Source organism: Dermochelys coriacea, chromosome 19 (assembly GCF_009764565.3).
Source record: "Dermochelys coriacea isolate rDerCor1 chromosome 19, rDerCor1.pri.v4, whole genome shotgun sequence".
NCBI lineage: Eukaryota > Metazoa > Chordata > Testudines > Dermochelyidae > Dermochelys > Dermochelys coriacea.
The window spans coordinates 19,591,525-19,609,948 of record NC_050086.2 but is presented as its reverse complement, the minus strand read 5'-3'; the positions used below and the strand labels follow the sequence as shown (position 1 = coordinate 19,609,948).

At 42.7% G+C, this 18,424-nt stretch overlaps 1 protein-coding gene across 3 annotated transcripts in view; it reads left to right on the top strand.

The window, feature by feature from the left end:
- KDM1A (lysine demethylase 1A) overlaps positions 1-18,424 on the top strand; it is a 173,846-nt gene that overhangs the window by 105,707 nt on the left and 49,715 nt on the right. For all 3 annotated transcript variants that reach the window (XM_038377500.2, XM_038377495.2, XM_038377496.2), the window contains one exon: positions 5,020-5,093. In XM_038377500.2, coding sequence (XP_038233428.1) covers positions 5,020-5,093 — 74 coding nt within the window. The remainder of the gene's footprint in view (positions 1-5,019; positions 5,094-18,424) is intronic.

Below are 18,424 nucleotides of genomic sequence, written 5' to 3'. Positions count from 1 at the left end.
TCCTGTAAGGCCAAAATGTCAGTGACTGATAAATATGAAAGAAACTTGCAGAGGTTGCGAGAGGCTCACCCGTCTGAATATGGCTCCATTTATGCCAGATTGGCTCTTTTGGCCTGATTTGAGTGATCTGTCCTTTGGTGCTCCCTGCTTGGGCCTAGGAATTGGATTCCTCCAGTTTGCTCCTCTGTAGAATCCGAATATTTGTGAAGCAGCCTGAGTGCTCTTTAGGTCCAATCATTGACATCCTCCTGGCTCAATACACTGTGATACTACAGGACCTCTGACCACGTGACAGAATGCTCCCTCGGCTTATGTTTGGAATCGTCTTGTAAGTAGCACCAGGAATAATCTTGAATGAGTCTGAAGGCCTTGAAACTGAGGTGCATTAGATCTAGACTTGAGAACTGAGATGGTTCCCCTGATTCCATTAATTCCAGAGTAGTCCTTGGATCCAAACTGCGTCCGTCCTACTTCATCAGCACCTGGAGTGGGAACCAGTGAGCAGTCCTCATCACTTCTCTCATTTAGATTTTAGACAGATTCATTACGCCCTTTCAGTCTTTTCCTGAAGGGAAGCTTAGATTTAATACCTTTAGGGCACACCTCCACATCAATCTCAGATGAAGTCATGGGAAACTTTATAGTTTCCCAAATCTGAGAAAATAGGCTCCCCATCTTATTTATAGAACTTTAAAAACCTTCCCCCTGGCTTTTCTCGTACTCTGAGGAGTTTAATCTGTTCAAGTTCCCACAAATACCAATTTGATTATGTTCCATGGTATATTAGCTCTCGTGCCCTCCTCTTCCTCAGTTTGGGGAGTCAGGGTTAAGAGGGTAATCAAGAAACCAGGGCAATGTTATTCCTCCACTTCCTATAACCAGTCTTATGCTTTTCTCCTAGACTTGTCCCCCACTCCTGTGGTTAGGGAAGAGTTGCTGGAAATAGATACTGATGAGAGGGGTGATAGTAATCTTGTGGATGCCCTTTTCCTTTAGGGTACAGCTCATCCTTCAACCTCTACAGAAGAGAATACTTTTATCATTTCTTCATTTCCGCTTAAGTATTTTCAATAGCTGCTGTTCAGTGTGGTAGATACTTTGGACTGACAAGTGTCAAGAAAGACTCATCGATATTTTGGGAGCCCCATCACAAATGCATTATTGCTTTATCAGTAAATGAGAAGCTACTGGTACATGCCAAGATTATTTGGCATGCCTCTTAATCCATTTCACCCATGGTGAAGAAAACTGCCATCTTTGACATCCCACAACAGGTTAGAATATTTTTTTTCTCTCACCCAGCTCCTGGATTGTTGGTAGTCTCAGCTACGGTAGTGAAATATAGTGTGAGGAGCTCCTCCCATCCTCCTCACCAACCCCTTTTCACGGGGCCCTCTCTGAAAAGTTTGCTTTGATAGGAACTTACCACCCACTGTGGTTGACAGAAAAGTTCCTCAAATGCAAGAGGAAAAATTTTTAAATGTGTTTTTTTTTTCCTCCTAATTCTGGAAAAGTGTCCTCAATTTGTAAGAAAGTGCAGCAGTTTTGAAGAAAAGTCATAAGTCATCAAGGTCTTCTCATAGTGTGTATAAAAAGAAAGAAAAATAAATTAACAGCAGAGCGTAAACAGGAAAACTTCGCAACTTTGGATTGATCCCTGTCCTATGACCTTGACTTTCCCAAAGTCATTCTTCCTCAAACAGCTACTCTTCTAGAGCACTCTTCTGATTCCCTATGCAATGTACATAAAAAAGGCAATAAGAGGAGGTGGTTGGTGTGGGTTTTTTTTTTAACCTACATTAGGAAAAAGAGAAAGACGAAGGAAAGTGAAGGTCCTCTATTTAGTGTGGAAGGAGAGCTAATAACTGATATCAATAATTGATATCAAGAAATCTGAGGTGTTTATTGCCAATTTTGCTTCAGTCATCACTAAAAAGGTTAATGGTGACCCAGATACTCAACATAATTAATATTAACAATAAGGGGGAAGGAATGCCAGCCAAAATAGGGAAAAAAACAGGTTAAAAATATTTAGATAAGTTAGATATATTCATGTCAGCAGGGCCTGATGAAGTTCATCATAGGGTACTTAAGGAACTAGCGGAAGCAGTTATCTTTGAGAACTCATGGAGGATGACTGAGGTTCCAGCAGACTGGAGAAGGGCAACCTATCCTTTTTTTTTTTTTACGGGTGGGTGTCTGTGTGAAGAGGATCTGAGGAATTATAGACTGGTCAGCCTAATTTTGGTACCTGGAAAGATGCTGGAACAAACTATTAATCAGTTTGTAAGCAGCTAGAGGACAATAGGTTATAAGGAATGGCCAGCCTGGATTTGTCAAAAACAAATCATGCCAAACCAACCTAATTTCCTTATTTGACAGAATTACTGGCCTAGTGGGTAGGAGGGAAAGAGAGAGTAGACATGAAATATCTTATTTTTTGTAAGGCCTTTGATACAGTCCACATGTTTGATTTAAGGATGAGTGCCAGTTACTCCCCAGTAATGTATTTGTTCCCATACTGCATCCATTCACTGCTTCCAGTTCCAGTATATTTTCTCAGGTTTCAGAGTAGCAGCCGTGTTAGTCTGTATTCGCAAAAAGAAAAGGAGTACTTGTGGCACCTTAGAGACTAACAAATTTATTAGAGCATAAGCTTTCGTGAGCTACAGCTCACTTCATCGGAAGTGAGCTGTAGCTCACGAAAGCTTATGCTCTAATAAATTTGTTAGTCTCTAAGGTGCCACAAGTACTCCTTTTCTTTTTGAGTATATTTTCTGACATCCCTTCATTAATGAACTTGCAAATACTTAGAAGGGCATATCTTTGTTCAACCATATTTTTATCCACCCCACCCCCACCCCACCAGTGATTGTAATGGGTGCTTCAGATCTGGGCTTGCAGATATAGCTGTAATGTGTACCCTGAGGCTGAGAAAGTTTGATTTAGTCCAAAAGAATGGGAACTGATGAAAACAGAGGTACCAAATTGTTGTTTGAGGGCAAAACAGTAAGAGCTTTCCCCTCTGAAGCATAGACTTTCTTGTTGAGAGTTTGCAAGACTGTGTACTAATGCACCGATCTAGGTTTCTTATCATTGGCTCCCCATCACTGTATCACCCGAACACTGCTCTAGAACATTCAGTGGCTGGACCTGGCAGAGATGTAAGTTACTAAATGGAGACACGCTAGGAACATGGAAGATCTCACTTCAGTTCTAAGGAACAGTCTGGGACTGCAAAATTCATTCCACACATGGATGGAAAAAATTAACACGTGCCCTACTGACAGTGCTACGAGATCCAAATAACAAAACTGATATTTTCACCAATTAGAATTACATGAGCTCCCTTTGGTCTTATGTTCGTGATAATACAGAGAAGTGGTGGCAGAGAAAAACATCCAAGAAGCCTCTGAATCTCGTCTAATAAGAAGGTATGCATCATTAAGACTGGATGTCCTCAGTTCTTGAAGATGTAAACCTAGACTCTGCCCACATATCTACACCAGCGACACCATCACAGGACTTAACCAGATCAGCCACAAACCATCACTGGTTCATTCACCTGCACGTCCATCAATGTAATATATGCCATCATGTGCCAGCAATGCCCCTGTGCTATGTACATCGGCCAAACTGAACAGTCCCTACATAAAAGAGTAAATGGACACAAATCAGATATTAGGAATGGCAATATACAAAAACCTGTAGGAGAACACTTCAGCCTCCCTGGACACACAATAGAAGATTTAAAGGTGGCCATCCTGCAGCAAAAATACTTCAGGACCAGACTTCAAAGAGAAACTGCTGAGCTTCTGTTCATTTGCAAATTTGACACCATCCGCTCAGGATTGAACAGACTGTGAATGAACAGAATTGAACAGACTAGCCAACTACAAAAGCAGTTTCTCCTCCCTTGGTGTTCACACCTCAACTGCTAGAGGAGGGCCTCATCCTCCCTGATTGAACTAACCTCATTATCCCTAGCCTGATTCTTGCTTGCATATTTGGAAACTTCCACTACATGCATCCAACAGAGTGGGTATTCACCCACAAAAGCTTATGCTCCAGTACGTCTATTAGTCTATAAGGTGCCACAGGACTCTTTGCCGCTTTTACAGATCCAGACTATCCCTCTGATACTTGTTTTTACTGGTGGCACATATCTGTCCATTACCTCAATATTGGTGCACATAACAAAATTCATTCCACACATGGATGGAAAAAATTAGAGGGAACATTGGTCATAACTTCTAGCAATGAGTTCTTCCTCATCAGTTGATGCAGTATATTACTCAATAGCTGTCTATAGAGGTCTTCCTTTACAATTCTGGCTTGAACTTGGGTGTACTGCATGTGCTTTAGTATTTTCTGTTTTTCTTTTACTTTGGAAATATCTCACTTTATACATTCAACAATGAAATAATTAATTTAATAAGGAAACAAGAATATAAAATATATCGCATCTAGTGTGGTTGAGTCCAGTTACTATGAGAACCATCTGGTATCTCATTCCACCAGAACTGTAATGGATTTTATCACATTCTCTCACCTGAGTGTTTGCTGACAATCCAGGAAAGTAGGATTTTGTGTTTTAAGGTATTTGTTTAATTGCAGAAATGGACGTCACAAGTGTGAAATGTGGCTGAACTAATAGTGCTTTTAGGATCCAGAGGCCTGATTCAGTGCCCATTGAAACACATATGAGTGACTTCAATGGGATATGGATCAAACCCCATTCTTCTTGGGGCCTGTGTGCTCTACTACAATATAAACATTTAATAAAAAAAACTTGACTTTTCACAACTTTGGAGAATCTAAATCTCATCCTTTGTGTTAAAATATTTTCCTTTTATGTGTTCAGTGTTCATGGGGAAACTACAAAAATATGCATTGCATTTGTGTGATCATTATTTGGCAGTAAGTTTACTATGGACACTTCACTGTCTCCTTGTTTTTTATTTAAAAACAGAAATTTAAAGCTAGTACTTGACTGAATCTGTTTTAACCTTTTATCAGGAGTATGATGAGTTGGCAGAAACACAAGGAAAGCTGGAAGAAAAGCTCCAAGAACTTGAAGCCAATCCACCAAGGTAAAAACAAAAAAACCCACCACACCCTAGCTGGAGAGCGATCAGGAAGGCTGGTGTTTCTCATTGCATTGACGTACTTGGGGTCAGGAAGGAATTTTCCGTCAGGTCACATTGGCAGAGACTCTGGATTTTTTTTGCCACCTTCTGCAGCATGGGGCACAGGTCATTTGTTGGTTTAAACTAGAGTAAATAGTGGATTCTCTGCAATGTGAAATCTTTTTTTTTAAATGGTGATTTGAGAACATCAGTAAGTCAGCCAGAGGTTCTGGGTCTATTTCAAGAGTGGATGGGTGAGGTTCTGTGGTCTGCAAAGTGCAGGAGGTCAGACTAGATCAGTGGTTCTCAATATTTCTAGACTACTGTACCCCTTTCAGGAGTCTGATTTGTCTTGCATACACCCAAGTTTCACCTCATTTTAAAACTACTTGCTTATAGAATCGACATAAAAATACAAAAGTGTCACAGCACACTATTACTGAAAAAATTCTTACTTTCTAATTTTTACCATACCATTATAAAATAAATTGGAATATAAATATTGTACTTACATTTCAGTGTATAGTAATATAGAGCAGAATAAATAAGTTGTATGAAATTTTAGTTTGTCAGTGTGTTCCTGTTATCTTTGTATTATGTATGTATGTGTTATGTGGTATGGAGATGTTGTGGAACCATCCTTCTGGAATGCGTTTGCACGAATGTCCTTTGCCTAGCACTTTTCAGGAATATGTGTGTTTTTACAATACCAGCCCTGTTCTTCTTCCCACGTTCTGTGAGCTTGCAAGCAGGCAGAGCAGAGCAGAGCTTGGCCACTACTTTAGTGCAGGCCTCTGATACTAGGGCTTATGTCTTAAGCTCTCTCTCTACTGCAGTCTCTTCTGGACTTAGTCTGAGTCTATCTCTTTTGGAAAAATGCTAAGGGTTATTCAGCTTGTATTGTATTAGCCAAGTGACTTAGTTATGTAAATGCACACGTATGAAGTCTGAGTTTCCTCTGTTTCAGAGAAGGTGGCTCATAAAGGAGAAAGGTCATTCTCAGTTACCGTGACCTATTAATCATCCCTATTACAGTAGAACCTCAGACTTAGACACCTCAGGAATGGAGGTAGTTCATAACTCTGAAATGTTCATAATTCTGACCAAGACGTTATGGGATGCTCCTCAGGGCAGACTGCCTGAAGTGGGGGCTCACAGCTGTGCCAGTGAACTTCAGTGTCTTCACCTCCTAGCCTGGCGAGTGGCCGTGTGCACAGGCAGCTGGTTCTAGCCCCCTGGATGCAAGGGTGATGAGTGAGGCATCCTGGGGCACTGTGGTGTCAGTGGACACATGGTGCAGGCTGTGGCCTTTTTACAGTTGAGCTGCTGCTCCAGCATGCAGGGCTCCAGCTCCAGCAGCAAATGCTCTGGGCCAGGTTCCAGCAGCAGCTCGGGAAGTGTCTTTCCTCGGTTCAGACTGTGCATGCAAGTTTGTCCCCTCCTGGCCATGGGGGAGAGGGAGTGGCTAACAGGAAAGCGGTGCAGACCCCAGCGCTGCTCCTGCTCTGCCTGCTCAGGGGCTCACAGTGGTACCTGTGAAACTTAGCATCTTCACTTCCTACCTATAAGTGGCTGCCCGCCATGTGGTGAGTAGGGGGTGGGGCTGGGGCTGGGGACTGGCAGCACAGATGTGCCTACCTTTAAGATGCAATACAGGCACAGTACAGTATTTGCTGGTGGTTTTTGTGTGTGTATATGTATGTCTTTGCTGCTGCCTGATTGCTTACTTCCGGTTCCACATGGGGTCTGGTTGACCGGTCAGTCTGTAACTCTGGTGATCGTATCTTTGAGGTTCTACTGTATAACTAATTCCATTAATGCCTGATCCAGATAATCTTTTAAAAGATCTGAAATCCCCATTAATTAGGGATCCAGTGGTGGTGGTTGAGTTGGGTTTTTGTTTTCTTGTATGGTGCTGTACATGCTTTTATACTTGCCCATTGTGCACCTACCTTTGTTTGTTTTCCTCACTTTCAGGTCTCTGCTTTGCTTCTCCTTGCCTTCTGTTTATTTGCAGTTATTTCCCACTAATTCATTTACCATTCCAGCCAGTCCATCTCATTGAATCACATGCAGGAATATTCACTCCATTATATCCTTGACTGCCTCGTTCCTCCAGGTGTGAATTGTCCCAAGTTATGGGACCTGTTCTCTATTTTGGAAGACTTTTCTACAGTGTAAAAGATCTTTCACTTAAATATTTGTTACTACTTAGCCTAATTCATTCTTTCTCAACTTCATCCCATTCTCTGAGCTCATACCTCTTTGACCCATCCTAAATAATTTCTCATTCTTTTGTGTTTATACTCTACAAATTCTTCGGTCTGTATTGAGCAGGATGTCAGAGTCATAATGGTATTTAAAATCTATGAAAATATTTATAGAGTCTGTTCTCCATTAACTTAGCTAAGATGCACACTCAATGGAATAAGGAGTCCGGTGGCACCTGAAAGACTAACAGATTTATTTGGGCAATAAGCTTTTGTGGGTAAAATACCACTTCTTCAGATGCATGGACTGAAAATGACAGATGCAGGCATTATATACTGACACATGAAGAGAAGAGAGTTACCTCACAAGTGGAGAACCAGTGTAGACCGAGCCAATTTGATCAAGGTGGATGTAGTCCACTCCCAATAATTGATGAGGAGGTGTCAATTCCAGGAGAGGCAAAGCTGCTTTTGTAATGAGCCAGCCAGTCCCTATTCAAGCCAAAATTAATAGTGTTAAATTTGCAAATGAATTTTAGTTCTGCAGTTTCTCTTTGAAGTCTGTTTCTGAAGTTTTTTTGTTCAAGTATAGCTACTTTTAAATCTGTTATAGAATTTCCAGGGAGACTGAAGTGTTCTCCTACTGACTTTTGTATGTTACCATTCCTGATATCCAATTTATGTCCATTTATTCTTTTACGTAGAGACTGTCCTGTTTGGCCAATGTACATTGCAGAGGGGCATTGCTGGCACATGATGGCATATATAACATTAGTAGATGTGCTGGTGAATGAGCCCCTGATGGTGTGGCTGATGTGGTTGGGTCCTCTGGTGCCGCTAGAGTAGATATGGGGACAGAGTAAGCAACAAGGTTTGCTACAGGGATTGGTTCCTGGGTTAGTGTTTCTGTGGTGTGGTGAGTAGTTGCTAGTGAGTATTTGCGTCAGGTTCGGGGGCTGTCTGTAAGTGAGGACTGGCCTGCCTCCCAAGGTCTGTGAAAGTAAAAAAGAGTTTTCCAGGATAGGTTGTAGATCGTTGATAATGTGCTGGAGATGTTTTAGCTGGGGGCTATATGTGATGGCCAGTGGTGTTCTGCTATTTTCCTTGTTGGGCTTGTCCTGTAGTAGGTGATTTCTGGGTACCCCTCTCGCTCTGTCAATCTGTTTCCTCATGTCCCCAGATGAGTACTGTAGTTTTAAGAATGCTTGAGAAAAATCTTATAGATGTTTGTCTATGTCTGAGAGATTGGAGCAAATTTGGTTGTATCTTAGGGCTTGGCTGTAAACAGTGGATCGTGTGATGTGTCCTCGATGGAAACTGGAGGCATGTAGGTAAGTATAGCAGTCAGTAGGTTTCTGGTACAGGGTGGTGTTTATGCGACCATCACTTATTTGCACTGTAGTGTCCAGGAAGTGGATCTCTTGTGTGGACTGGTCCAGGCTGAGGTTGATGGTGGGATGGAAATTGTTGAAATCATGGTGGAATTCTTCAAGGGCCTCCTTCCCATGGGTCCATATGAGGAAGATGTCATCAATGTAGCGCAAGTAGAGGAGGGGTGTTAGGGGACAAGAGCTGAGGAAGCATTGTTCTAAGTCAGCCATAAAAATGTTGGCATACTGTGGGGCCATGTGGGTACCCATAGCAGTGCCACTGACTTGAAGGTATAAGTTATCACCAAATCTGAAATGGTTGTGGGTGAGGACAAAGTCACAAAATTCAGCCACCAGGTGTGCCGTGGCCTCATCAGGGATACCGTTCTTGACAGCTTATAGTCCATCCTCATGTGGAATATTGATGTAAAGAGTTTCTACATCCATGGTGGCCAGGATGGTGTTTTCCGGAAGATCACCAATGCACTGTAGTTTCCTCAGGAAGTTGGTGGTGTTTCAAAGATAGCTAGGAGTGCTGGTAGTGTAGGGTCTGAGGAGAGTGTCCAAATAGCCAAATAATCCTGCTGTAAGAGTGCCGATGCCTGAGATGATGGGGCGTCCAGGGTTACCAGGTTTATGGATCTTTGGTAGCAGATAGAATACCCCTGGTCGGAGCTCTAGGGGTGTGTCCGTGTAGATTTGTTCCTGTGCTATAGCAGGGAGTTTCTTGAGCAGATAGTGTAGTTTCTTTTGGTAGTACTCAGTGGGATCAGAGGATAGTGGCCTGTAGAATATGGTGTTGGAGAGTTGCTTGGCAGCCTCCTGTTCATAATCTGACCTGTTCATTATGACTACAGCACCTCCTTTGTCAGCCCCTTTGACTATAATGTCAGAGTTGTTTCTGCGGCTGTGGATGGCATTGCGTTCTGAACGGCTGAGGTTATGAGGCAAGTGATGTTGTTTGTTCACTATTTTAGCCTGTGCACGTCTGCGGAAGCACTCTATGTAAAAGTCCAGTCTGTCATTTTGACTCTCAGGAGAAGTCCACACAGAATTCTTCTTCTTGTAGTGTTGGTAGGAGGGTTCCTGTGGGTCAGTGCACTATTCAGTGGTGTGTGGAAAATATTCCTTGAGTCGCAGATGACAAAAGTAGCCTTCTAGATCACCGCAGAACTGAATCTTGTTTGTGAGGGTGGTGGAGCAGAAAGAGAATCCCCGAGATAGGACATACTCTTCAGCAAGGCTAAGTGTGTGGTTGGATAGTTTAACAATATTGTAAGGTGAGTTGAGGGTACCACTGTTGTAGCCCCCTGTGTCATGTAGGAGTTTAGATAGTTGACTGTCCTTTTTCCTCTGTAGAGAAGTGAAGTGTGCATTGTAAATGGCTTGTCTCATTTTTGTAAAGTCCAGCCATGTGAAAGTTTGTTTGGAAGGTTGGTTTTGTATGAGAGTCTCCAGTTTTGAGAACTCTTTCTTGATCTTCTCCTGTCTACTGTACAGGATGCTGAATGGGTGGTTCCTCAATTTCTTTGAGTGTGTGTGGCACAGTCTCTCACCATAGTCAGTGTAATATGTTGATTGCAATGGATTTTTTACCTTCAGTCAATTTGGTATGATGTCCATCAGTTTGTACTTGGAGAGGAAGATGATATCCTGTCTGTATTTCTGCGAGTTTTTTGTTGAGGTTGATGGATTTCCACTCCATACGGCTAAATTTAGTGCCTTGCATGGCTACCCCCGATACTTGACTCAATGGAATATTTCCTCCTGTTGTAGGTCCACCCTCTTGTAATAATATTCAATCTCGATTTAAAATTGGTCCATGATAGAGAATCTACCACAACCCTGGGTAAATTGTTCCTCTCACTGTTACATTCAGATTGGAAATGAGGTATATATTTTTATGCCTCATTTCCAATCTGAATTTGGCTAGCTTCAACTTCCAGCCATTGGATCACATACCTTTCTCTGCTAGTTTGAAGAGCCCGTTATTAAATATTTGTTCCCCAGGTAGGTACTTATAAACTGTAATCAAGTCAACCTATAACCTCTTTAAGATTGAGTTCCTTGAGTCAGTCACTATAATGCATGTTTTCTAATCCTTTAATCATTCTTGTAGCTCTTCTCTGTATCAATGTCCTTCTAGAATTGTGGACACCCGAACTGGACATAGTATTCCAGCAATGGTCACTTCAGTACCAAATACAGAAATGCTATGACCTCCCTACTTAGGATTCCCCTGTTCATCCATCCAAGGATTTCATTAGCTTTTTTGGCCAACAGCATCACACTGGGAGCTCATGTTGAGTTGTTCATCATGCCCCTCAAATCTTTTTCAGAGTCACTACTTCCCAGGATGGAGTCCCCTATCTTGTACAGAATGGCCTACATATTTTGTTCCTAGATCTATAATTTCTTCTTGGCCATATTGATCCATTACTAGATGGAAATGTAGAATTAATAATAATGCAGAAAAGGCAGAAGTGTTCTATAAATCTGTTCTGTATTTGAGGGAAAAAGACAGGTGATATAGTTTCATCATACAGTGATAACATTCTTTCCATTCCACTAGTATCTCTGGAGGATGGTAACAGAAGCTACTAAAGTGATACACTTTTAAATCTGGAAGTCCAGATAACTTGCATCCAACAGTTTTAAAAGAGCTGGCTGAGGAGCTTGCTGGTCCATTAATGTTGATTTTCAGTAAGTCTTGGAGTATTGGAGAAGTTCTAGAAAACTGGAAATTTTCGAAAAGGATAAATGGGATGACCCAGGTGATTATAGGTCTGTCAGCGTGACATCTATCTGTGCAAGGTAATAGAGTGGCTGATGCAGGACTCCATTAAAAACTAAAGAAAGGTAATATAATTAATGCCAATCAACATGGTTTATGGAAATATAGATCCTGTCAAACAGACTTGTAATCTCATTTAAAAAAAAAAACAGCAGTTTTGCTTGATTAAATTAATAGTGCTGATCCACCTCCACAGACCCCAGGGCGGGACCTTGTCGGGAAGCTAGGAAGCACTCTTATAAGAATGAATCTAAGTCTTCCGTAAAGTCCATTTCATTGAAGTCCGAGATGCCTGCAAAGAAGCCTGCTCGCTCAGTCCACGAGGACTTAGGATATACTAAGTCCCAAAGGCATGACAAGAAAGCCAGAAGCCTTGGGCTCCTTCGGTTCTGGACTGTGTCCCGTCGGAACCATCATCCCCGGTGTGACACTGCACCCCATATTCTTCATAGTGATGATATTATATGATTATAGCATAATTATGATCCAGTTTATGACAGACAGGTCACGTGAGATGTCATTGGAAAAGTTATGATTTGCTGAATATGATTATCCTATGTGTATGCATGTATCATTTTTGTATCTCAAGTTATGAATATTGACTCTGTATTTCAAATGTAGTTACACCTGGGTAACGCCCACTAGACAAGATGTTTTCAGTCTAAATAGTGGGTGGGGAAGAGCCTATTCACGGCAATGGGCCATTAGGAAAAAAAATAGGCCTTAGGAGAAGTTTATCTCCCACCTGCAGAGCCTTCCTGAGAATGCTACAGACCGCCTCCAAGTAACGGCTGCTATGACTCTACAAGGACATGAGATGAGACCATGTCTCTAGACTCCATCTTGGGATGTCAGTATTCTTCCACAGACTAGTCTGGGAACCAGGCTTTGATAATAAAGGGTTCCTGTCATATGCAGAGATGCATAAGGCAGGGAGTGGCATCATCTGGTGTTTTGCTCCCCACACAAGGAACAAAGATTGTTGCTGGACCCAGGCTAATGGGATTTCTAGCCTGTGAATGAGACACTTGGGGATTCCAAGCTGTAAAGCAAGTGCAGTTTGCCCCTTAAGAATCTGCGGGCTGCTTGTATCATCTCTTAGGGTGAGAATCTGCTATTCATATCCAATCTATTTAGTATATTAAGCTTAATTTGCGTTTTTTGTTTATTTGCTAGATAATCTGCTTTGATCTGTTTGCTATCATTTATAATTAGAACTCCATGTCTGTTAAGGAGGTTGTCACAGATTCTGTGACTTCTGCAGCAGCCAGTGTGGCTGACCCCAGGGCCACCCAAGCATCTGGCCCCAGAGCCAGCTACTCACGCTGCCCTGGGGACAGCCACATGGGCCGTTGCTAGAGCAACTCTGCAGCCAGCCACCTGGATGGTCTTGCAGCCAGCAGCTCTGGCAGCCCCGGACAGCTGCCAATGCAGCTGGCCCCAGGACTCCCCCTCCTGGCAGCGGCTGGAGAGGCAGCAGGCCCGCAGGGGCTCCCTCTCCCCCAGCAGGGCCCAGAGCGGTGGTGGGTCTCTTTGGTTCTTCCCCTGCAGTGGGCACCCAGCTTTCCTCCCCCATCTCCTACAGTGGACCCTTCCAAGATTCAATCATGACTATTTTCAGTAAGAGTCATGGACAGGTCATGGGGCCTTGATATTGTGTTTTTTGCCCATGACCTGTTCATGACTTTTACTGAAAATACTCATGATTAAATCTTGTCTTATTTATAATCACTTAAAATTAGGGCTGTTCATTAATCGCAGTTAAGTTACGCGATGCACTAAAAAAAAATGAATCGTGATTTAAAAAATTAATCATGATTAATTGCAGTTGTAATCATACTGTTAAACAATAGAATACCAATTGAAATGTATTAAATATTTGAGAGTGTTTTTCTACATTTTCAAATACATTAATTTCAGTTAAAACACAGTATAGAAAGAAGAGTGCTCACTGTATAGTGTTTTAATACAAATATTTGCACTGTAAAAATGGCAAACAAAAGAAATAGTATTTTTCAATTCACCTCATACAGGTACTGTAGTGCAATCTCTTTATGATGAAAGTGCAACTTACAAATGTAGATTTTTGTGACATAATTGCACTCAAACAAAACAATGTTAAGCTTTAGAGCCTACGAGTCCACTCAGTCCTACTTCTTGTTCAGCCAATCACTAAGACAAACAAGTTTTTCATTTATGGAAGATAATGTTGCTTGCTGCTTATTTACAATTTCACCTGAAAGCTAGAACAGGCGTTCTCATGGCACTTTTGTAGCCGGCATTGCAAGGTATTTATGTGCCAGATGTGTTAAACATTCGTATGCCCCTTCATGCTTCAGCCACCATTCCAGAGGACATGCTTCCATGCTGATGATGCTCATTAAAAAATGAGTTAATTACATTGTGACGGAACTCCTTGAGGGAGAATTGTATATCTCCTGTTCTGTTTTATCCACGTTCTACCATATATTTCATGTTTCAGAGTAGCAGCCATGTTAGTCTGTATTCGCAAAAAGAAAAAAGGAGTACTTGTGGCACCTTAGAGACTAACAAATTTATTTGAGCATAAGCTTTCGTGAGCTACAGCTCACTTCATCGGATGCATCCGATGAAGTGAGCTGTAGCTCACGAAAGCTTATGCTCAAATAAATTTGTTAGTCTCTAAGGTGCCACAAGTACTCCTTTTTTCTTTTTGCATATATTTCATGTTATAGCAGTCTCTGAGGATGACCCAGCACTGGTTCATGTTATGAACACATTCACAGCAGATTTGACAAAACGCAAAGAAGGTACAAATGAGAGATTTCTAAAGATAGCTACAGCATTTGACCTAAGGTTTAAGAATCTGAAGTGCCTTCCAAAATCTGAGAGGGATGAGGTGTAGAGCTTGCTTTCAGAAGTCTTACAAGACCAACACTCCGATGCAGAAACTACAGAACCTGAACCACCAAAAAAGAAAATCAAACTTCTGCTGTAGCATCTGACTCATGATGATGAAAATGAACATGCATTGATCCGCACTGCTTTGGATGGTTATCAAGCAGAACCCATTACCAGCATGGACACACATCTTCTGGAATGATGATTGAAGCATGAAGGAACACACACATTTTTGGTGCATCTGGCACATAAATATCTTGCGATGCAGGCTACAATAATGCCATGCGAGCATCTGTTCTCACTTTCGGGTGACATTGTAAACAAGAAGTGGGCACCATTAGCTCTTATACATGTAAACAAATTTGTCTGAGCGATTGCCTGGACAAGAAATAGGACTGAGTGGACTTGTAGGCTCTAAAATTTTAATTTGTTTTTTATTTTTGAATGCAGTTATTTTTGTACATAATTCTACATTTGTAAGTTCAACTTTCATTATAAAAAGATTGCACTACAGTACTTGTATTAGGTGAATTGAAAAATACTATTTCCTTTTTTTTACTGTGCAAATATTTGTAATAAAAAATAAATATAAAGTGAGCACTGTACACTTTGCATTCTGTGTTGTAATTGAAATCAATACATTTGAAAATGTTGAAAATATCTAAAACTATTTAAATGGTATTCTATTATTGTTTAACAGTGCGATTAACCGTGCAATTAATTTTTTTATTGCTTGCTAGTCCTACTTAAAGTCTATATTTTGTAGTTAATAAACTTGCTTTTGCTTTATCTCAACCAGTGAATTGGAGTGAAGTGTCAGAGAATCATAACTTGGGGGCGAAGGCTGTTGCATATACCTCTCCACATTGAGGGAGGGGGTGAATTTTTTAAGCTTACACTGTACAAGTTCCTTGTGCAGTGCAAGACTGTGTAATTTTGGCTTTATATTCCAGAAGGGGTGCATGCCTGGGGAGCTGGGAGTTGCCTTAACTGTAGCCTTCTTATGCAGGGGCTGGTCAGAGAGCCTGCATGTAACTGCAGCTGGGTGTGTCCCTACCTGTATGTATGCTGGTGAAAGTGTAGGCTGGAGGGCTTTGCAGTTTGTCACAGCAGTCCAGTGTGAGAGGGCGCCCAGGCTGGTGGGTCAGGGGGCACAGTGGCATCCCAGTTCCAGGTGGCACCCCGGAGGAACCAATCACATCTGGCTCATCCGAAACCCAGAATCCATCAGCACCGAGACAGTCCAATCATCACCAGTTACCACCCTCCTTATTGCCTCAGAGAGTCTGGGCACCCAGAGTCCCTCTTCCATCACGGAGATCTTAATCCGTTGCCGCACCACTGGATATCTCCCCTCTATTGGGACCTTCTGTTTTCAGAGAGATAATATCTCTCCCAAGAGAGACCGTTGCAGGCCAGAGCTTATCACCCCTCCCATACGCAGAATACACCTGGCCTCCAATGCCACTGGAACCTGAATCCTCCACCTTTTGTACTGCCCTTATCCACTACCTAAAAGGCCCGCATGACCCTGGGACCCACCTCTGCCTCATCTAACTCGGAGCCACTGGTACCCCAATCACAATTGACCCCTCTTACTGGGCATATTGGGGACCTTGGGACTAGTAGCCCCCTGCAGATTCAATCTGGTCTGTTAGGGAGTCCCCTCTTGTCTCCCCTCATATCTACTATACTGCAGTTCTGGTGCTTCTGTCTAAACCAACAGGAGGACTGCCATCATCATCTCCAGATGAGGCGGTGACATCTGCATCCTCTTACCCTTCCGATGACTTCAGATAGTTCCAAGACTTTCTCCACAGAGTTGCTGGAGAACTTCAGATTCCCCTGGAGGAGATCCAAGACTCCCAACACACACTCTTGGACATTCTGCATGCCTCTGGATCCAACATAATAGCTCTCCCTGTTTAATGAAGCCATTCTGCAGCTGGCTAGGACAGTTTGACTCCTACCCCTAACAGGGCAGAAAAACGTTGTATATTGGCTAAGGGTGTGGAATTTTTGTTCTCTGACCCAGCTCCCAATTCACTGGCCCAGGCCGCTTTGGAAAGATCCAGACGACCGCATCCCCAGTCTACTCCTGTGGGCAAGGAGGGTAAACGCTTGGATCTGCTGGGAATAAAGGTCTTTTCATGGGCCAGCCTCCAGTTCAGGATAGCCAATTTCAGGCAAAAAAGAAAAGGAGGACTTGTGGCACCTTAGAGACTAACAAATTTATTTGAGCATAAGCTTTTGTGAGCTACAGCTCATCAATTTCAGGTGTTATTGGTTCCTGAACTATCCCAAGTTTGAGTTCACTAGCAGCCTACTGCAACAGGACAGAGCTTGTTTCCAAGCTCTGATAGATGAAGGCAACTGATAGCTATGACCCACCCTCCAATATGCTGTTGATGCTGCCACTACCTTCTCTAGAGCCATGGCTATTGCCTTCAACGTGCACAGGGAGTCATGACTCTCTGTGCCTTAGGGTTCCCTGCGGAGGTCCAGAATATCATTGAGGACCTCCCGTTCGATGAATCGCACCTCTTCAGTGAGAATACAAGTGAGTCCCTCCATACCCTGAAGGACTCCAGGGTCAATTACTTCAATCACTGGGGATAGACACACCTGCCCTAAGAGGAAGTTTGATCACACATCATCCAAATTGAGGTATACAGCTCTGTAGTGTGTCCAGCCGAGACCCTATGAACCACCACATAAGAGGCAGAGGGTTCAGAAGACCCGTTTCTCTACATCCTCCGCAACAGGCTTAGCATCTCAATCTCAGCCTCTGGCTTGACAACATTTTTGGCTGGAGCTTGAGAGCCACAAATCACTAAGCTCAACGCCCTTCCAGTGTAGTATTTGGGGGCAGACTAGCACTCCTTTGCACTCCAGATGTTGAAATAACAATGGACAAATGGGTGCTGAACATCATCCACTCAGCTATATGATCGATTTTGCATCCCTACCTCCTCCAAAATCTCCAACCCATCCACGTTCAGGGACCACACTCACAAGAATATTCTCACTCAAGGTCAGTTCCCTGCTGCAGTGAGGAGTAATAGAACACATTCTTCCACAATATCAAGGGAAAGGATTCTACTTGACTACTTCCTAATGCCCAAAAAGAATGGTGGTTGGAAACCAATACTTGATCTCTGCCATCTCAGCCACTTCTTTTGTGAACCCAGATTTCACATGGTCACGCTGGCAGCAATAATTCCATCTTTAGAAAAGGGCATGTGGTTCATGGGCTCTCAATATGAAGGACTCCTGTGTTCACCTAGGTATTCACCCTCTTTCCCCCACAGATGTTTTCTTAGTTTTATGGTAGGTTCTGACCATTTTTAGAACAGAGCACTCCCCTTTGGTATAGTGACCACTCTGAGTCTTTACCAATGTATTCTTAGTTATAGCGGCTCTCATCAGATGTTCCAATCTTCTTGTCTTCCCAAATCTCAACAACTGGCTCCTTGCTGCTAAATCCTACCAAGAGGGTAGAACCTCTCTGATGCTGTCTCTCCTCTCTTTACTGGGAGACAGCGTAAGCACTGATAAATCTGTTCTTTTCCCCGCCCCTCCTCCCCCCAAAATCTCTGGACTTTATCAGGGCAGCCTTGAATTCTATCACCACAAGAGTCTACCCACCCATGGACGGATTCCAGAGCATGAATAACATCATAACTCACATCATAAACAACCCTCGGATACTGGTCAAAACATCTTTCTCCCTACTCGGCCACATGGCATTGTGCACTTATGTCACCCATTCACAAGACTCCACCTTTGTTGCCTTCAAGCATGGTGACAGTTCTGACCAAGTTTTGTCCTCCCTTCTATGGTGGACAAATCCCCATGCATGGGGGTTCCCTTTATCCCCTCCCCTCCCCTCCTCTCCGGACAGAACCATCATTATGGATGTATCATTGGTAGGCTGAAGAGCCCACATGAACAATAAAAGGTGTGGACATCTTGAGAACCCAGGATGTACATCAGTATCCTGGAACTATGGGCAGAATGGAGGATGTGCGAGTCTTTTCT